This window comes from Malania oleifera, chromosome 6 (assembly GCF_029873635.1).
Source record: "Malania oleifera isolate guangnan ecotype guangnan chromosome 6, ASM2987363v1, whole genome shotgun sequence".
NCBI classification, from domain to species: domain Eukaryota; kingdom Viridiplantae; phylum Streptophyta; class Magnoliopsida; order Santalales; family Ximeniaceae; genus Malania; species Malania oleifera.
This window is the reverse complement of record NC_080422.1, coordinates 99692592-99715123: the sequence shown is the minus strand read 5'-3', so window position 1 is coordinate 99715123 and position 22532 is coordinate 99692592. Positions and strand designations below refer to the sequence as shown.

General features: G+C 38.0%; 1 protein-coding gene across 1 annotated transcript; it reads left to right on the top strand.

The window, feature by feature from the left end:
* Positions 1-11095: 11095 nt before the first annotated feature.
* Positions 11096-22532, top strand: LOC131158111 (protein PGR). Its single transcript, XM_058112720.1, has 5 exons — positions 11096-11510; positions 11639-11752; positions 20057-20279; positions 21038-21286; positions 22271-22532. Exons 1-5 carry the CDS (start codon positions 11365-11367, stop codon positions 22400-22402), a joined length of 864 nt encoding a protein of 287 aa, XP_057968703.1. The 5' UTR covers positions 11096-11364; the 3' UTR covers positions 22403-22532.

Below are 22532 nucleotides of genomic sequence, written 5' to 3'. Positions count from 1 at the left end.
AGTGTTTCATTGGACTTCATCACCAACCTGCCCAGAGTGGGAGACGCAAGGTCTATACTTGTTATTATAGACAGGTTTTCGAAGTATGGTACATTCATAGCCACACCGAAGTACTGTTCGGCAGAGGAGACAACACAGCTATTTTTTAAGAACATTGTGAAATATTGGGGTGTTCCCCACGACATTGTTAGTGACCGAGACTCAAGAATCACCGGCAACTTCTGGACAGAACTTTTCAGAATCCTCGGTTCACAACTAGAAATCTCTTCAAGTTATCACCCATAGACAGATGGACAGACGGAGAGATTCAATGGGCTACTTGAAGAGTACTTGCGCCACTTTGTCAACGCCAACTAGAAGAATTGGGTGCAACTACTTGATGTGGCTCAGTTCTGTTTCAATGCCCAAAAGTGCTCCACAACCAACAAGAGTCCTTTTGAGCTTGTTACAGGCCAGCAACCGTTGTTACCTCACATAGTGGATGAGCCGTACAGAGGAAAGAGTCCCAGGGCACACGTCTTTACCAAAGAATGGAGACGGAATGCTGAAATTGCCTGAGCCTACCTAGAGAAAGCTACTAAGTGGATGAAAAAGTGGGCAAATCAGGGGAGAAGACAACAACACTTCAACGTAGGTGACTTAGTGCTTGTTAAGCTCAATCCTGAACAGGTTAAGTCACTACGAGGACGAGATAGGAGACTACTTCGCAAATATGAAGGACCAATCCCCATCTTGGCCAAAGTCGGGAAGGTCTCCTACAAAATCGACCCTCCGACTTGGATGAAAGTGCATCCTGTGTTTCACGTCAGCTGCCTTAAGCCGTACAACGCTGACACCGACGATCTAAGCAAAAATCAGTCAGCTAGAGCAGAAGTGAGTACAATTCAATCTGAAAAACGTGAAGTTGAAGATATCCTTGCAGATAGAGAGTTCACATCCTCAAGGAAGAAGTGGCAGGAATTCTTAGTGAAAAGGAAAGGCCTTGGTGACGAAGAAATTTGCTGGGTTTCTGCGGAAGATATGCAACCGTTCATAGACAAAGTCGAAGAGTACCTAGCGTCAAAGTCTACGAGGACGTCGACCGCATAAGTGGGGGAGAATGTCACGAGCTAAGCTTGTTCAAGGCATTATGCTTGCCTGTGATCGCTTGCCTCGTGTGTTTGGGATAGGTTTCCATCATATAAATACTAGTGTAGCGTTATTTTCCAGTATTTATTTCATTGTAAGCCAAATAAGACAGTATGACTCCTCGGTCACTTTGATGTTTCCTAGTGCCAGAGTGAGAATGGCCTAGAAAGCTCTTTAGGGGAGGGTGAGTGTTCATCAGTCATTGTAAAACTCACTAGCAATTGTCAACGTGCTTAGCCTACTTGCCTCCCTCGCTAAGTACAACATGTCAACGAAGGATTTATTAATGAATTACGTTTGCTTCAATGTTTACTACTTGCTTGCCACGACTTTTATGAATTAATTACTATTTCCGCTACTATCTAAATGAATGTTAATGAAAGTGCGTCGTGGATGAATGTTGGTAAACGATAGGCTAGCTAGTTAAGCAAGAGTGCTTTAGCTAGCGCCGCACGTCCCTTCACAACGGTGTGAAAATAGTCGGATTGTGACACGAATGTACGTACAATATTTTCAGGGCCTTCAGGTAGCGGTAAGTAGCATCCTAGCGTCGGGAAGCAAGGGGTGTCGTAGCTACTGCTAGTACCTTTTAGGTACGAGTTTTGGTATCCAGGTTGTCGGGATGGTTTTTGTAGACACCTGGGGGATATTTGTATTATGGGAATGTATATCCTAGCTTGGTATGATATTGTTTGTGTATAAAAGACCGTATTTTGCTGCGTATCTGATGAGTATGGATTGGTATGTGTATGTAGAAAGGGCAACCGTGTACCCCACGGGGTCGGACCCTCTTATTTATATTGTATCATGTATGTTTAAATTGATACAGAGACATATTAGGTTACTTAAACTCACACCTGGGACCCACCTGCGAGTTCGGGGCGTGACACTCCATCCTTTTGAGTGAGAGAAGTGAACTTTGATTTATTTCCCGTCATATGTCTTGAACAACAACTGTCCAATTACTATTTTTCTCTAGATGGAGTGGACCTAAAGCAAACCTACAAGAAAGAATTTATATTGTTACTTTTGGAACCCAAACTTTCTTAACTCTCTTTAAGTCTTGTCTAGTTTTAGTATTTATCTTCCATTCATTTTTTACTTTGATGTATTTTTTTCTTAAGTGGACAATTAAACATTATATATCCTTTATTTTTACACATGTAGCAAGTAGTATGCTCATAAATTTTTGTTAATGAAGTACTTGTATAGTGTTTAAATTGATTTACAAAATATCTCATAAACAAGTTTTTCTTTCTTTTGTTTGGTGTTCCATTGTAACCAATTCCTTTATTATTAGCCATCCTTTGTTGTCCTACCATTTTTTCAAAGTTTTCTTTACCTCTGGTAAAGTTGTAAATAATTTTTTCCTTATCTTGAATTGAGTTTTTAATATCAATTATTTCTAGTTCTTTCTTGCCATCTTCATTCACTTGAGATTTTGCTAATTTTTTAGACATGTTATTTGCTTTCTTCTCAAGCTCATCAATTTTTAAGTCTTTTTCTTTTTCAACAATTTTTGAGGATTCAAGCTGATTTCTAAGTGATTCATTTTGTTGTTTTAAGATTATGTTCCTTTTTGAGATCTTGATAAACTTATTATGAAAAGAGAATAATTTGGCTTGAAGTTCTTTATAAGAGCGCATACTTTCACATGAATCATTACATGATTCATCACACAAATCTTCCGAGAAGGAGTAATAAGAGTTTACCTCTTCGTTGTGTGCCATGAAGCACATGTTTGCCACTTCTTGTTCGCTGGATTCACTCTCCAATTCACTTGAACTTGTGTCGTCCCATGTTGCTTTCATAGCAAGCTTCTTTTTCTTCTTTTCCTTCTTGAGCTGATGGCAGTCCGGCTTGATGTGTCCGGCCTTTTTACAATGATAACAAGTGGGAGGTTCATTTTTGCTCTTGTATTCCTTTTTAATATTTTTACCTTTTTCAGTTTTTAACCCTTTGAATTTTCTAATGTATTTTTTATTTCTTTTAAAGAATTTTCCGAGTCTTCTAGTTATGAAAGCTAATTCTTCATCGTCTAATTTACTAGAGTCATTATCTTCTTTACTTGAATGTTCTTTTGAGGCTTTTAGAGCTATAGACTTCTTATTTTTATTTTCAGTGTTTCTTTCTTTTATAGTCATTTCATATGTTAGAAGTGATCCTATGAGTTCATCTAATGAAGTTATTTTGAGGTTTCTACCTTCCGTTATGACTGTGGCTTTCGATTCCCAAATAGGTGGAAGTGCTCTTAGAATTTTGCGAATCATCTCGTGAGTAGAATATGTTTTTCCTAAGGAACTTAGTGAGTTTATGATATGTGTGAACCTAGTGTACATGCTTGTTATGGTTTCATTGGAATTCATCTTAAAAGTTTCGTATTCATTAGTCAACATATCAATTCTACTATCTCTAACATCTACTATGCCTTCGTAGGTTTCTTCCAATTTATCTCAAATTTCTTTTGCTGTTTTATATGTCATCACTCTATTGAATTCATTAGCATCAAGTGCACAATATAAGGTGTTTATTGCACTAGAGTTAACTTGCAGCATTTTGTGATCTATTTCGGGCATCTCCTTGTCTTCCTTAGGTACTTCTTTTCCATCCACTAGTTTAGTAGGGATTAGGTTACCATTTATGATAACCTTCCATGTCTTCGAATCCATTGTTTGAAGGTAGATTCTCATACGTTATTTCCAGAAGGTGTAGTTGAGTCCACAAAAAATGAGTGGTCTAGTTGAGGATTGATCCTCACCAAAGGGAGCTACTCTTATTTGTGCCATCTAGATCTTTGTATAGTTTCTTGTTAGGATTTACTATAACGAGGCTCTGATACCAATTGAAAACTAAGGTGTAGCCCTAAGAGGGGGGGGGGGGGTGAATTGAGTTATTAAAATTTATTTTAAATCATTTTATGAATTTTTAACCTTTTATAATTCTTTTAAAGATTTCTTGACTTCTTTTAGCAATCACACAAAGGCTTAAGTCTTTTATTCAATCCACAACCACAACACAAATAAACAATCAATCAACTACTTAAACCAATCAACCACAATATAAGTAGCCAATCAATATATGCTTTGCAATTCTTTTGACAATATTTAGCTTGATTGTTTGCAACCCTATGTATATGAATATGTAAGCCCTGTAGAGAATGAAATTTGCCTTTCAATTGATAATCAAAATAACATCCAATCACTCTTTCCAAAATCAGAATTCAAATAAACTTTTAGTTAATAGGTTTTGGGTTGTTAACCAATCAACGTACTTCCTTACGGTTTCCACAAAATATTAATTAACCAACGTACTCCCTTTCAGTTTCTGCAAGCCCAAGAACAAATTAAGCTTTGGTTTATTTAATTTCCAATACACGTTGTTTTTATGATTGAGAGAATTACAACATCCACTCAATTTATATTTTTGCTAGAATTTAAAGAGAATAAGGGAAAGAGAGTGACACCGCTATTTTACGAGATTCGGCTTATCCTCAGCCTACGTCCTCGCCTTAGGCAAACCACCTAAGGATTCCATTATACCTGTTCCTTTCCGAGTGGAGCAAAACCATTACAAATAACCTCTTTTTCAGGAAGAGAAACTTCTCTAAGCAACAGCCCACGCTTGGTCCAACGATCCAAATCAATCTTGAATCGTTAAAGAACTGCTAAAAAAAAGTAAGAATCTGCATACAAGAACACTCTCAAAGCAGAGCAAATTTGTACAAGTTAGATGTAACGCCCCAACCCCCTAAGTGGACTCGGAGTGCTACTAATCCATTCACTCTTGTATGCAGAGCAAATTTGTACAAGTTAGATGTAACGCCCCAACCCCCTAAGTGGACTCGGAGTGCTACTAATCCATTCACTTACCTGATAATCCACATTATAATATCATATAAGTAGCGAAAAACATAAATATAATCTGCACAAATATAATACCAGAGTTTACTATTTCTATCTATAATCCAAAATAACTATTCATCATCGGTATTCTCATATATACACATATCTCCAAAACATAACCTACACTTCCAGTATTCACAAACACCAGTATATTTCACAATCATCCATATCTTAGAAGACTTAAAACATAAAACATAAAATTTATACATCCCCAAAAGTATTATCAGAAAATATACCCTTTCTATTACTATATTCCAAAATGATATAGCAACCTCGAGCCCTCTAAGCCCGATCTAGTGGAGGTCCTGTAAAAGATAAGTTCATATTTGGGTGAGACACATTGAAACAATATATTAAAATAGTGTGTGGCAAACATGAGGTTTGTATATAACATATTATTCATCATTTGCAAATCATTAACATAATTTTTGAAATCATTTTCCGATCCTATTCAAACACATGCAAGACATTTTACCCATGAGATTACCTAAGGATAGGAGTGATTACCCACCAATACAAGTAACACCCCTCTGCTCTGATACATTAGGCAACCCAAGGGTCACGACTAAAGCATACCATGACACTCACCTTTCTCAGCAAGCCCTCAAGTTATAGATTAATTTCGTACTCACACAGTTCATACAAAAGTTTACCAGTGAAGGCTCCCAAGAATAGGGAAATCTACCCGTTCATACAAGTAGTTTCCCTCTACCCTAGCACGTTATGCAGCCTACTACTGCACCTGATACAACTAGGGCACTCGCCTTTCTCAGAAAGCTCGGCGAAGAGTTTGCCTCGCCCAAATATAACATGTTCTACTAGCATAAATACTGATAATACCATAATACATTATTTTGTTTGTCATTATTCTACATTTCTCAACTATTCAAATTCCCATCTTTTACTTTTCATTTCATTTCATTTTACGTGGCTCTTTCCCATTTTACATTGTTCACATTTCAAATTTCATTTCCATTTCATTCATTTCCATTTTCATTTCATTTCATTTCATACCCAGCATCTTTCAACTGTTTTACCCAGCATTTTTCAACTGTTTTACCCAACATCTTTCAACTGTTTTGTCCAATATATCTTTCAACTGTTTTATCCAATATTTTTTAACTATTTTACATGGTTGCATTAACACTCACATGCAACATATTTCATATAACATTTTCATACTTAGTTCATTTCCTGTATATCTTGCATCTTATACATATAACATATTTCCACACAACATTCCTATTTACTTATGTCACACTATTTAGTAGTAAAATTCATAAATATTTCCTATAAAATAAGCCAAACTTCATTTAACATTCACATACTATTAAAATACTTTTAATTTCTTACATAATTATTTTGAAAAATATTTCACTTTCATCAATTCAATTTCACATATAAGTATCTAATAAAACAGCCCTAGGCTTAGAAAGCATAATTTAAAAGGTTGTCATTTTAAACCTATACCAAAACACATACACGTATATATAACACAATTCATTTTCCATTAAATTCATAAAAATTATGGTTTAATATATATTTTTCCCCTTACTTGATTTCTTGAATTATGCCAACAGGGACCCCGAAAAGATACCTGCGGCGCTCACCCGAATCCTGAAATAAAAATTCTAGTTCCATTAAATTAACCCTAAATAAAATACTATTTTAATATTTTCTAGGCTCATAAACTCCAAATCAATAATTATACCCTCAGATATAACTAATTTACTTATTTTTCCAAATCTCACTCTCGCTTTGGAGTGGGGTTTAGGAAACTCAAATTGAAAATTTACTTCAACCAAAATGACGATGATCGCGACTAGGACCCCGTGATGGTGCTCGATCATTGATTTAACGGCAAATTTAAGAAGAAATTGAAGAAATAGGGAAAGTTGTCTTACCCCAGGAATGGTACCTATGCCGCTCCCACGATAAATTCGCTTCAGTAGAAATGTCCGTAGCGAAGTTAGGAATCCAATGACACATTCCATTTCCCAATTAGCCGAATATCCGTTAAGAAATTGAGGTGAGAGAGAGAAGGGACGGAGAGAAAGAAGGAACGCAGGAACTCACCTAGGGCGCGTCCCCTTCTACAATTCAGACTTCCTAAAGGAAAGATCCTTCAGGAAGGTTAAAGTTACTTTAATATATTATATTATATACTTATATATATAACCACCATATTACTTAATTTAATTAATTCAATTTAATAATAATTAATTAATAATAAATCCTAAATATTTATTTATTTAATTTAATTTAATTTAATTTATTTTTAATTTTTATTTTTTTTTTTACATTTTCATGCATATAATTTTTGGGGTCATTACATTAGAGCACTTAATATACTTCAAAACAAATACTAAATAGAAAATATGAAGCTCAAGATTTAGATGTCACCAAAGATTCTTTCTTATAGATAGAGAAAAACTTAGTTGCAAATCAGAACCAAGACTTTTAATCAACCAGCAATTTCGTAGAGTTCTCCAAGCAAGGGTGTAAGCACGTACGGATTTAGGAGAGTATGAACGTAGAATGCTTTGTATTTCTTGAGCGTGTATTTTCATTGAGCAAGAGAGATATTTATAAACTCTTTTGTGGAAGAGTTTCCTTATTTACCAAGTTAACTTGGAGTGTTTGGTCAATTTCACAACAAATTTGAAATCCTGGAATTAATTTTGAAAAAATTCCCATTTAGTTCGAATTTCAAAATTTCTGTGGAGTCAGTCGGCTGACTCACTCAATTGGGTCAAATTTTGTGCACGTCAGTCGGTTGGACAGGTAGCTGACAGCGTTTTGTCTGTCCAAAAATTATTTAATAAATAGTCAGTTGGCTGACTGAACACAGTTAAAAAATGATCAGTCGGCTAGACAGACTAGGGTGTTATTCGGTTGACTAATCCTAGTTCAAATTGTCAGTTAGCTGGGCAAGTTTTTCATTCTTTATGTTTGTCAGTTAGCTGTCTGAACTTAGTTAAAAAATGGTCAATCGGTTGAACATACCATTCTTTTTCAAATCTTTTCATTTTTGATTTTTAAACTCTAGTTTATTTTGAAAAACTCAAATACAATTTTTTCAAAATCATTTTCAAGAGTTTTTTTTTCAAGAGATGGTCTCTAAGTCTTTTGATCCTAAAGAGCTTCACGTATCTAAATAGTATTGGATTGAAGTACTTACAAATATCTTTCTAAGCATAAACTCATTTAGCTCTAAGTCTTCAAGTCTCTTGAGGTTCAACTTTACTTCAAGTCCTACTTAACCTTTAAGCTCTTCATTTGTCTTTTATTACTTCAATATTCTGAGAAGTTTTCATTTGATTGACTTTGATTTTCATCTTGCTTCCATGATCATGAGTGTTGTTTTACTTAATCCTGAAATGAAGTCACTCAACAACACATGTTAAAATATCCTTCATTTGTTATCATCAAAACAAGATTGAAAAGCGTTGTTAGGCCATCAAATTTGAGCTAGTGTTGTATACGGTGCCGCTCCACCCATTAAGTAAGCAATAGTGGTAATCCTCAGGCTTACGAGTTGAGGCGGGGACATAGGCACGTTTACCGAACCTCGATAACATTTTTGGTGTCTCCTTTACTTTTATTGCTTTACATTCTATTGCTTGCTGCTTAATTCTATTCATCTACTGAATTGTGAATTGTTGGGAGATATTGGAGCTGTATTGCTTGTGCAGAGTATTGATTGATTTATCTTTTCTACAATTTCATGTGCGCATAGACTGCCCCTAGGTTGTGTAATACTGCTAATATTTGGTTAAACCTAGGAATAATTTTAAAATTCCAATTCACCCCCCCCCCTCTTGGGATTACATCAAAGTCAACACAGTGGTATAAATGGTTTGACAATTTTATGCTTGAAAATAATTACTTTAGGAGTAAATATGATAGTTGTGTGTATTACAAGAAACTCACAAATGGATCATTTATTTTATTTGCTCTTGTATGTTGATGACATGTTGATTGCTTGTAAGAATATGTCTTAAATTAACCTCCTTAAAGCTCAATTAAGTACAAAGTTTAAAATGAAGAATTTGGGTGCTGCAAAGAAGATTCTGGGAATGGAGATCTATTGAGACAAAAAAACGGGCACTTTGTTTTTGTCACAAAAAAGTACATAAAGAAAGTGCTAGAGCGTTTTGGCATGCAAAATGCAAAGTCTGTCACAACTCCATTAGCATCTCATTTCATACTCTCATTGGCTTTGTCACCGTAGTCCAAGGAGGAGGTGGAATACATGACTAATGTCCCTTATTCTAGTGCAGTTGGTAGTCTCATGTATGCAATGGTATGCATTAAACCAGATATTTCAAAAGTTGTTAGTGTTGTAAGCAGGTACATGGCGATTTTTGGAAAAGTCCTTTGGCAAGCTGTAAAGTGAATTATGCGCTACCTTAAGGGTACGACTAATGTAGGCTTGGTTTATAGAAGTATCAAAGATGTTGACGGAAGCATCAACGGATTTGTCGACTCAGATTATGCTAGAGATCTTAATAAACGAAGTTCGTTCACTAGGTATGTGTTTACTTTATGCGAATGTACTATCAGTTAGAAAGCAAATTTACAATCCATTGTTGCTTTGTCAACCACTGAAGCAGAGTATATTGCTGCTATAGAAGCAGTAAAAGAAGCTATCTAGCTTCAAGGAATAGTCAGTGAGCTTGGTATACAATTAAAGGAGACAACGGTTTATTGTGATAGTCAAAGTACGATTCATTTGACGAAGAATCCTATGTTTTATGAAAGAACCAAACATATTGATGTCAGGATGCACTTTATCAGAGATGCTGTCACACAAGAAATTGTTAAAGTTGATAAGATCTTTACAGTAGATAATTCGACAGATATGTTAACCAAGTCAAATCCAGTTAGCAAGTTCAGGCATTGTCTAGATTTGATTGGAGCTCAAAATAAATAAGGGGAACATAGAGGAGAGCAACGGAAATGAGGTTATGGATAATTGAAGCAAAAAGTGGAGATTTGTGAAATGAGTTGGCCTCATTCATTTGTTACCCACTACCTTTTCTTGTTGGCTTGCAGAGCATTAAAACCTTGTCTCCCTTTTCCTTTAAAAATGGCGAAGATTGGTTTTTTTTATTGAAGTTGGTTACCTTGTTTGCTACTTGATAATGGAGGTCTCACACAGCTTCTTCCATGCATATATATAGTGGAGCGAGCGCTAGCGAAGCGTGGTCAGGTTGGTGCGTCTACGAAGTGAGCGAAGAGAAGAGAGCCCACAAGGGGCCCCTTTCGCCCTAGGGACATTGTTGGAGGACAATGTCGAGGACAGGGTGAGAACCTTCCGTTGGTTACGCCCTTTAAGCATTGGTTCTTACTGTGATTCGCCCCTACTAGTAAGAAGCTGTTCCCGAGTTAGGTTCCCTTTAAAAATTAGTTAGGAAAGAAAAGAACTTCTTATCTGATTGACAAGTTGTTTAAACTCAAAAATATCTTTTTTAATCCAGAGGTTAATTGTACTCTAGTAACTTTGTTATGCATGAGATGATGGAGTAAGCATGGGACGCCTGCACATGCAGCAGGAAAAGATGAGCCGACAGTGTTGTGCGTGAGTGTGTGGCAGTGCTGTGCGTGAGTGATAGTGTATGGGATAATGAAGCAGGCATGGGACGCACACACATGCAACAGGGAAGGATGGACTGCAGTGCCATGCGTGGGTGTGTGGCAGTGAAGGTCACTCTACGATCTCTCAAAAAAAGGCATCCTGAAGAAGAAGAAAAGGGACTTCTAGCTTAGTTCCATTGTGAATTTTTTCTTTGAGTATTTTAGCATGATGTAAAAGGGATTTGAGTATTTTTGAATGAGTGAGTGACAAATGCTCCTTTAAATTTTCAATTCCATAGTGAATCAATTTCACTTCTCTTCTTTCATGGATGTAAGCAATTTGTCAAAATCTGTGTGTCATTTTCTTGTTTATTTTTTTTTTCTCGCACAATATATTTTGGCATATCAGCATTATTCTTTTTTAGTTCTCCCCAAATTCCTTGATAATTTCAACATTTAAAGCTCATGAACCCGTGATGTCTCCCGACTAACCTCTCACTATTAAAACAATTAAAACGGACATATGCATACCCTTTGCGTAATCCAAAAAAAATTATTCTACCCCGAAGAGCGAAGCCGAAACATACCATTAATGAATAAACAAAATATATAATGGCGGCCATCTGTGGCCGACAAGTATGACGGACTGACTGACTGTTGAAACCAGCGAACCAGAATTGACCTGCGTATAATTCTTACTTCAGCATCGTCTCCAACCCACCTGAAACTCAAACCAGATCTCTTCGCATTAACAATGGAGAATTTTCTGTCCCAACCCCTCGTTGCTCTCTTCATATCTTTGTTCATCGCCATGAGGGCCTACAGAAAGAAGTCCCTCGACCTCTCCGGCGCTTTGGTAGGGTTTCTGGTCGTGGCTCTTCACGTTGCCGCCGGCTACAGGTCGCCTTCTTCGTTTTCGCCCTCTTGCTCGCTGATGAAAATATAATCAAAACGAAAGCTTCCCATTTTAGAATTCCAAGTTCTTTTTTTTTTTGGTTGGTCTTAAAGAGTGTTTTGTGTTGATTCAGGTACGGAGCTATGTTGCTTATTTTCTTCTTTACTTCGTCCCAGCTTACTAAGGTGGGAGAGGAGAAGAAGCGACGCATTGATGCCGAATTTAAGGACGGAGGTCAGCGTAATTGGTAACAGTCGCTCTGTACTTCCTCTGTTTTCAGGTTTAGCAGTTTAATTTGGTCGAACACTTGAGACGCATTAGTACATTTTAATCAAATGAATTGCTGAATTGAACTAGTTAGGGTGCTCTAGTGGAATGCTTAAAATAATCCAAAGTTGCTGTGAATGGGGCTGTGTCGCTGTGGCTGTACTAATCAATTGTGGGGATGTCTTAGGTTTTTCTGGTGGTCCTGTTCTGGATTATATAAGAGTACCCTTAGAATTGTATGCAAACTGTAATGTAATTATATATAAAATTGAATACTTGCATGTGCTCTTATGGAAATGGTTTAGTACTAGGGAAATCACTTATGGACATAATAAAAATGCTTAAAAATTGAAATAATTAAAACCAAGTTAAGAAGGCAAAATTTTTACTTGCTTTGTGGCAGGTAATTTGGCTGGGGTGAAAACATTCCAAATGGGATTTGTTAACATCCTTGGGATTACCTTCTTTTTTTCTTTTTTATTTTTTCTTTTGGCAGGTAAATGTTTTAATGTAGTTGTCTCATGGATGGATTTATGCATCTTGGGTTTGGTCTGACATTATGTACTTGATGTGTTTCTTACGGTGGGTGGGGGTTCACCCTCCACAAAAAATTCAGAATTTTCCACATTAGGCGCAACTGTAAGGTTGTCGCTATGTGACCTGGAGGTCACGGATTTGAAGCGTGGAAACAGTCTCTTGCGAAAATGTAAGGTAAGACTGCGTACTATAGACCCATTGTGGTCTGCCCCTTCCCCAAGCCCCATATACACGAGAGCTTTGTACACCGGGCTGCCCATTTTCTTAAAAAAAAAATTTTATGAACAAGTGTTAAACAATAGTATTATTTGTAATCCCAAACAAAGTAAGCTATTTTTGTTGTGGGATAACCCGAAAAATCCTAAGAACCCGCTCAAGGAACTCAAATTTCCAGTTCATTTTGAGGTGTGAATGGATTTTTAAAACCAAATTTTTTCTTGTTTGTAGTCATGTGCATTTTTTGCTGTATAAATATTTTTTTAGGAAGAATTAGGATCCATATATTAATATTTAATAAGCTAGAAAAAACTAATTAGCCAATACAACAAATGGTAGATCAATCACTTTTTTTTTCTTTGATCTGAAACTTATAATTATAAGACCAAATGGATATGTACAGTATCACTGGGCATACCCAGGAAGGGGAGAACAAACTCCCAGACAAGCACCTGCAAAGCAGTACAATCAAAAAGCCACACAAGGCTCAGATCAACTACAACGCAATACATCAAAAACCTGGGCATACCCAAGGGCCAAGGCCAGGTTGACAAACATCCATCAACTCAGTCAACCAAAGGATACAATCAAAAACCTGGGCACCCCAGGGTTCAAGGAACATCCAAATAGGGAAATTTATCATAAACAATTCTATAAACATGGGTTTGAACAACTTTGATGATGGTCTCTGGCTGGGTCGCAATTCCCTCAAACTTTCTCTTGTTCCTAACTTGCCCAAGGCAGTGAACCATGATGGCAAGGCAGGCCTTCTTAGCAACAGCCTGAACTCCTGTGCCCCTGGCCTCTTTGTGAAACCACTTGAGAGCAGATTTAATTGTAGTCATGGGTCTTGTAATGCCCATCCAGGTCCTAATGTCTCTCCACACTATCGAGGAGAACCTGCATTTGAAAAACAGATGGTCAGTGGATTCAATTTCAGAATTACAGAAAACACATGATTGGTCCAATACATCCACATAAAATTTATCACTTGTCAGCAGCTTTCCTTTTGCAACAAGCCACAAGATAAATGAGTGCTTCGGTAAACAACAATTCTTCCAAACTGTAGCATGCCAAGGGACTTTTTTACCCCTATTTTTCTAGAAATGTGCTTGCCTACAGTCCACTGTCTCACCAGCTCCTCAGCCCCTTCTGGATTTCCGCAATGCTGCAGAATCCCATTTTTAATCTCAATTATTTTCTTGAAAAGGGGGGAGTCTTCATTTCTTGCTGAAACACCCCACAAGTTGCCCCCTCTCAATCGCTTCTTTATCCATGGAACACTGCATTCTCGCTTCTAGTCTAATTCTCAAACAAAAGAGCATTTCTGGCTTTCCAAACATGATAAACAGCTGCTGTCCAAACAAGTTTACAAGCTCTATCAGTTCTGGAGTTTCCTTTTCTTCACATCCAAGAAAGATTTAAATTCCGATCCATAGGGATCTCTACATATCCATCTTTGTTTTAGCTTCTTTATAAATCTGCGTAGTTATTTGACAACCAAAGAACAAACGTTCCCTTGTTTCTATTTCTTTGTTACATATTTTGCTAGTAGGGTTCAGCAAATTCCCCCAGGAGATCAGTCTATCCATTGTAGGCAGCCTATTCAGAATAGCTAACCAGAAAATAAAAGAATATTTGTAAACATGATGCTTAGCCCAGTTAATGTCATTCCAAATAACAGTGCTGCTACTTCTTAGTACATTCCAAGCAGATTGCAAAGCAAACTTACCATCTGAAGTTAAAACTCGAAACAATTTGATCTTTATTTCATGATTAGATTTCCTTCAATATTGTGCTTAACAGATAACATATTTTCTTTTAGTATTCTATTCCACATCCAATTTCTTGCATCAGTTACTGAATCAACCTTAGCATTCTTTTGGATACCAAACTCAGTAGGAAGATGCAATTTTACATGAACAATTAGGGGACTTTGGGGATGCCAGTTATCATAGAAAAAGAACGTAGAGTGACCGTTCCCAATTTTATGTATACCGGTATGCTTTCTATCTATTTTTTGAGAATCATTCTCCAAGACCATGTGCTATCTGATGTAGCCTGAACAGCCCATTAACTCCTGCCATTAAGATTATAAGAGTGAATCCATGTAATCCATAGAAATTTTTTTGATGAGAAAAATTCCCATGTAATTCTTACTGCATTTATATTCTGCCAGTCCTCGAGATTTGTTACCCAAGCCAAGCCTCCATTTAAAGTCTTACAAACATCTTTCCAGTTAACCTTGCAACTTTGACTATTCCAATCATTCCCCTTCCAAAGAAAAGCCTTGAATCTTCTTTCTATCTCCTTTATAACAAGCTTAGAAAGAAATAAAGCTGAAGTCCAACAACCCCTATATACCCTGCAAAGCTGTTTATCAATTCTAATCTACCAGCACATGATAACAATTTATGTGTCCTGTCTTGAATTCTAGCAGATATTTTTTCAATCAGCATATCACAATCACTTCTAATTCTTTTTGTAGTTAGAGGCACTCCAAAATATTTAACAAGAAGATGACCTAAAGAAAGCCCCCAACGTCTGCTGAATTTTTGTAATAGTGTTCATAGGAATACCAGAACAGTACATTTATTATTTTTGATAATCTGTACTTCAAACCAGTCAGCTTTTAAAAGATGTACAAAGAAGTCTTAATACTTTAATGCAGAGTTACTTCCCCATCTGCTAAAATCAGTAGATCATCAGCGAAGCATAAATTTACCATCTTCAAATTTTTGCATTTAGGACGTTGCTTCAGCTGACCCTGAGAAGCAGAATTTTGAAAAATTCTTGTTAGACTTCCATTATCATAAAAAACAAATAGGGGGAAATTGGGTCCCCTTGTATAATGCCTTTACTTGAAAAATCTTTTCAATAGAGCCATTTATTACTGGGGAAAGATATCCATTTTTCCCCTAGTAATTGATTAATAATTGATGCTGTATAAATATTTAGATGTTGAAAGTACAAGATTTGTTTAAGAATATCATTTAAATTTTTATTTCTTGCGCTTTCCGAATGAATTGAAATAATCATGTGTAAATACTTTCTTTCCCACCTGTTTGATTTATAGAACTGAATCTGTGCTTCATTATACATGGATAGGCGTGGCTATGTCACGGTCCGACTATTTTCACACCCTTGTGAAGGGCCGTGCGGCACTAGTTAATGCACTCTTGCTTAACTAGCCAGCCTATCGTTTACCAACATTCATCCACGAACTACTTTCATTAACATTCATTCAAATAGCAGTGGAAACAGTAATCAATTCATGAAAGCCGTGGTAAGCAAGCAGTAAACATTGAAGCAAACGTAATTCATTAATAATTTCTCCGTTGACATGGTGTGTTTAGCAAGGGAGGCGAGTAGGCTAAACACGTTGACAATAGTTAGTGAGTTTTACAATGACTGATGAACACTCACCCTCCCCTAAAGAGGTTTTTATGTAATTATCATCCTGACACTAGGAAACATCAAAGCGACCGAGGAGTCATACTTCCTTATTTGGCATACAAAGACACTACTAGCAGAAAATAACCCTACACTAGTATTTACATGATGGAAACCCATCCTAAGCACACGAGATAAGTGGTCACAGGAAAGCATAATGCCCTGAACAAGCTTAGCTTGTGATATTCTCCCCCACTTATGCGGTTGACGTCCTCGTAGACTTTGGCGGTAGGTACAACGGTTGACTATCTTCCGCAAAAATCCAGCTGATTTCTTTGTCATCAAGGCATTTCCACTGCACTAGGAACTTCTGCCGCTTCTTCCTTGAGGATATGAACTTTCTATCTGCAAGGATTTCTTCAACTTCACATTTGTTAGGTTGCACTATCTTCAACTCTGCTTTGTTCGGCTAACTTTTGCTCAGGTCATTGGTGTTGGCATTGAACGGCTTGAGGCAGCTGACATGAAACTGCGATTTTCTCCCCTGATCTGCTCACTTCTTCATCCGCTTAGAAGCTTTCTCCAGATAAGCGCGGGCAAACTCTGCATTTTGTCCTCATTCTCTAGTGAAGATGTACGCCCTAGGACTCTTTCGTCTGTATGGCTTGCCCACTGTGTGAGGTAACAGCGGCAGCTGGCTTGTAACAAGCTCAAAAGTGCTCTTGTTGGTTGTTGAGCTCCCTTGGGCTTTGCCATAGAATGAAGTCACATCAAGTAGTTGCACGCCATTCTTCTGGTTGTCGTTGACAAAAATGGCACAAGTACTCTTTCAGTAGCCCTCTGAATCTCTTCTTCTATCCGTCTGTCTGTCGGTGATAACTTGAAGAGATGTCAAGATGTGACCTGAATATCCTGAAAAACTCTATCAAGAAGTTGTCAGTGAACATTAAATCTCGATCACAAATAATAACTTGGGGAACACTCCAATGTTTCACAACAGTTACAAGGAACAATTGTTTCGTCTCCTCTGCCGAACAATACTTTGGTGCGGCCCTAAAAGTACCATACTTCTTCCACTCCCCCTTGTCTTGTTGGCAAGTGAGACAAGTTGCGTGTGGGGCCAATAATACCTCCCCATTAGTCCTGTCATTGGAGTCATTCTCCGCGAATACCTCTCAATGAACTTCTTGCAGTATCTAGTAAGGGCAAGAAAGGAACGCAACTCCTTCACTGTCATGGGGATCTTCCGTTCTTGAATCATCCTTACTTTCTCCATACCCCTCAAGATACGACCTTGTTCAACCACATGACCAAGGAATTTGTTGCTCCACTAAGCGAAAGAGACCTTCCCTTTCTTCACATACAGACTGTTTCCCCCCAGCCTGTCGAACACCTTCCGTAGATGCTCTTCATGTTTCCTCTGAAACAACACCGATGCTCCCAACCGTGTTTTGGAAGGGCAAACACATCCCACTTCCAATTCATCAAGTTGTTTCCCCAACTCCACTATCTCTCGAGGCACTATCCGACATGGCCCTTTAGCAAGTGGTTTCACTCCTGATAACAACTCGATCTCATGCTCCACAATCCGTCGTGAAGGCAAATTGTGAGGCAGCTTATTCGGAAACACCTCCTTGTACTCATCCAACACCGCTTGGATGGTCGTAGGCTCCAGCTCTTGGCCTACTTTTTTGTCTACCGCCACCGTGGCTAGATGTGTCTGCTCACCCTGACCCAATCCGTCATTGAGTTGTGTGGCTGAAAGGGACTTCCCGTCGTCTCCTTTCGTTGCATCGACTTGCACCATGCACGAGTGATCTTCCATCAGACACAGGGAACCAGCCGAAGGCATCAGCACTGCCCTCGTCTCCCTTAGGAACTCCATTCCTAGAATGACTGGAAAGTCATCCAATGGCACCACTGTGAAATTCGCACGACCTTCCCACTGTCCAAGCTTTACAGTCACTTGCTTGGCTACTCAGTAGGCTGGGCTACAGAGTTAACTGCTTTCATGCGTCCTATATCCTTCTCTAAGTATAAGTTGAGTCTCCATGCTTCCAACTACGAAACAAAATTATGAGTAGCCCCCGTATCCACTACAGCGCGAGTACTCTTCCCATTTATCCTCAAGTCCACAAACATTAACCCTTTTGCTCGTGTAACTTTCGGTGTTTTTGCCTGCTTTTCCACTGCGCTCACCAGTTGTACTGAACCCACCTTGGGGCATTATCCTCTTCCTCCTCGCTTTTCAACTCTTTTTTCCGAAGTGGAAGCTTGTAAGACATTGAGTAATCTCTTGTGTTGACACTCACTCACTTTGTGAGATCCACCACACAAGTAGCACAAAATTTTATTCTTCCCCTTTCCATTGGGTGTGTTGAACCCTTGAGAGGACGAAACTTCCTTTGAAGTTGATGATTTGGAGTCGGCTTGCCCACTCTTGGGTTTGCCATTCTCTAAAGACTTTCCACTGTTTCCTTCTCTGCTAAACCGTTTGGACGAAGCGGTATCTTCATCAGCGTAGTCAGTCAAACATTCTGCAGCAGCTTGTGCAGTTGACAAGTCTTGAACCCTTTGCCTATGAAGTTCAGTTCTTGCCCACTATTTCATCTCCTCTAGAAAATAGAACAACTTGTCCTTCTCCGACATATCGCGAATATCCAATATTAAAGCAGAAAATTGTTTCACATATTCCCTGATCGACCCCGTATGCTTGAGATCTCTCAGTTTTCTCCTTGCATTATACTCAACATTTTCAGGAAAGAATTGGGTCTTGACCTCTCTATTCAAGTCTGCCCAACTATCGATTACAAAGCTTCCATTTTCAATCTCTTGGTACTTGGTACGCCACCATAGTTTGACATCACCAACCAAGTACATGGTCGCAGTATTCACCTTTGCCTGTTCTGAGGCCATCCTCACAGCGTGAAAGTATTGTTCCACATCAAACAAAAAGTTCTCTAACTCCTTGGCATCCCGGGCACCCCCATACGTCCTGAGTTCTGGCACCTTGGTCTTGCTAACTCTCGGAGTGTTGGAGTTCCCCATAGCAAGAACCATCAGATTCACCTTTGCATCTAGATCAGCCATCCATGACTGCAAAGTTTCAACTGTGTGGCGAAAGTCCTCTGACATGTTGCCTATCAAATCTGCTTGATGTTCTTGTGATCCCCTCACTTCATCAACAAGTTCTCTTATCTGGGCCACCTCCGCGGCCACAGTATTGGTTGTTGTCTCAACTTGTGCTTCCAGCACGTTGATCCTCTCAGCATTGTTTGGTGCCATGGTCACTTACCAAAGCTTTCCAAATCCAACAACGAAGGCAATCGAATTCATGTAGTAACTCAACCTTGGCTCTGATACCAAATGTCACGGTCCGACTATTTTCACACCCTTGTGAAGGGCCGTGCGGCGCTAGCTGAAGCACTCTTGCTTAACTAGCCAGCCTATCGTTTACCAACATTCATCCACGAAGTACTTTCATTAACATTCATTCAAATAGTAACGGAAACAGTAATTAATTCATTAAAGCCGTGGTAAGCAAGCAGTAAACATTGAAGCAAACGTAATTCATTAACAACACCTCCGTTGACATGGTGTGTTTAGCGAGGGAGGCAAGTAAGCTAAACACGTTGAAAATAGCTAGTGAGTTTTATAATGACTGATGAACACTCACCCTCCCCTAAAGAGGTTTTTATGTAATTATCATCCTGACACTAGGAAACATCAAAGTGATCGAGGAGTCATACTGCCTTATTTGGCATACAAAGACACTACTAGTAGAAAATAACCTTACACTAGTATTTACATGATGGAAACCAATCCTAAGCACACGAGGTAAGTGGTCACAGGCAAGCATAATGCCCTGAACAAGCTTAGCTCGTGACACTTGCTTATGCCCATTCAATTTTTTTGAAAAAACTTGAAGATAAATACTTCAAGTCCTAACTCCCACATTATTTTTGCTCAATAGCTATGCCTTCAATCTGCTGGTTGAATAAACCATGACAAATAAGCTAACACCTAATGGCTTTTACTGATATGATAAGAACATGCAAAGCTTCTAGAATCTAGAGTGGCAAGGTCATATAAACCTTCGATTTTTTCTTTTGACAGGGTGTTTTCCATTTCTTTTCAGGATACAAGTTCTATCCAATAGCGGCATTGCGACAATCTTGGTTATTATTGTTTGGAAAGTAACTGGATGGCAGGACAAGTGCCTGGACTCAAAAGATTCTATTGTCGCTACATCTCTTATTGGTGGCATTATTGGTCATTATTCCTGCTGCAATGGGGACACTTGGTCTTCAGAAATTGGGATACTCAGTGATGCACAACCTCGGTTAATCACAACACTCAAGGTGATTATTCCATCATAAATATAATATGTATCTCTGTATTATCATGGAACTCTCATGTCCATTTGTCCCTAATTAATCACTGCCAGTTTAAATGTGAAAAATAATAGCCTGTGGTTTTCTGCTGTTGTAACTAATAGAGTTACAAATGGAGCTACATATGATTCTGGTCCTCCCTCTTGATCATGGCCTGTGATTGTCTGCTGTGGAAACTAATATAGTTTAAAGGAGCTACATATGATTGTGATCCTCCCTTTTGTCCCTTGTGAGATTCAGTTTTTTCTGGTTATGTAGTATATTTCTCTTCTATCCTATCTGTCTACAGTTAGTTTCCCATTCCTTCCACAGCTTCTAATATAGTACCATTACACCTTTCTTTGGGGGGTCTGGTCATTATCTTTGCTTTTGTGGTCCTAGGCTCATAGTTACATAGTTTCATAAAAATTATACTGCTTATATGTCATGATGGACAAGAGCTTGTTACTACTGGTTGTATTAATATGTCAAGTATAACATTGAAAGACCTCTCTTGTCGATCTACAAATTATTGTGTCTGCCCTATTCTTCTCTTGGTTTCCATTTTTCCTCCTGTAGGAAGCATTCATCATGAACACCATGGATTATTTGCTATGCATTGAGTGGCATCATCTGATTTCTGTGACCTCTAATGTATTCAATATTATGCATTTTATAGGAAGTAACTTGCCTCTTGACTCTTGTATAAGAGATTGCATACCCTAATTTTGTTCTTCATCATTCAGCCTGTTCAGAGGGGTGTAAATGGTGGCGTGACAAAAGCAGGACTCCTTGCAGCTGCAGGAGCGGGTGGCATAATTGGTCTAACATTTGTTCTCTTTGGATTTTTCACAACAAAATGTGCGTATGACCTAGCTGTCAGGCAGCTACTGGTAATACCTCTTTCAGCCTTAGCAGGACTATGTGGAAGTGTCATAGATTCTTTGTTGGGAGCAACTCTGCAATTTAGTGGATTCTGCAGTGTCCGTAACAAGGTAGGCACATCATCTTTTAGATCTTATTTTCTTTGATACATTTCATCATTGGTAATTTTCTTTAGAATCCCCTCCCCACTTGTGATCTACTGCGTAATGACTATGAGCGTACTGACATTCTTTACTACTTTTGGTTAACACGAGAATACCAGATGAATCGTTAGCTCATTGCAAATACTTTGTTATTTTTGTTAAGGTGAATCCCTTTATGTTTCAACATCTTTGGGTGAGAATTATATAAGTGGTTTGCATCATCTGCTTTCTTGTATGAACAATGTTTCTAAGTGTCAACAATCAATTGAATAGACTGTTCATTCCCTAGATTTTCCTTGTTTTTGAATTGTGTTAGAAGAATAGTGCTTAGAAAATAATGAAATCTTCTTTTTTCAATTTTTGAGAAGGGGAGTATTTTTTCTATCATTCTTAAAATTATTTTTAAGTATAAGCAGCCAAACGAAATTTCCCTATGCGCTTTCATTTGTCTTTTATGAATAGAAAACAATTATTGAAGGCACACATTCACCTCTGAGTGGAGGAGCAAATATGAGGTATTTGGTATGAAAATTTAGTTGATGGGAGTCATGGGACCCATAAGGCCCCTAAGATGTTGAATTGATAAAAGTTGTGCATAGATATGCTTTTCAAAGGAAGAGCCTAGAGCAAGCAAAATGAGTTTGCTTTCACTACATCACTATTTTTTTTATTTTTTGTCTGAAAGGATTTGTGATTTCCTTTTAATTGGCAACTTGTTTTTTAGTGCATAGTAAATCATCAGACGGGATAGGCTGATATGGTAGTATGGTGTTGGTTCTTACCATTACCCAAATGTTTGATGTGTAATTAAGTTTCAACAATGTACCTTGGAAAGCTATCAAGTACTTGTTTGGCACTTCCATATTCCCATTTCCCACCTATGTATAAGGCATAGTTTCACATTCCTGGAAATTTTAAAATTCACTTAGGGTTCTTTCATCATCATTGCAGGTGGTTGGGAAACCAGGGCCAACGGTGAAGAAAATTTCAGGTCTTACCATTCTTGACAACAATGCTGTGAACTTTGTATCTATACTTCTGACCAGCTTGTTGACTTCCATTGCGTGTTTATATATTTTCTGAAATCCATCCATTCAACTGAATTTTTGTGGACGTGAGGTTCACACCTCATTTTTCTGATAATATGTATCGTTGTTAACGGATCTCATTTACCATATACCTGCTAATGCCATAAACTTAAGCTTGTTGAGAA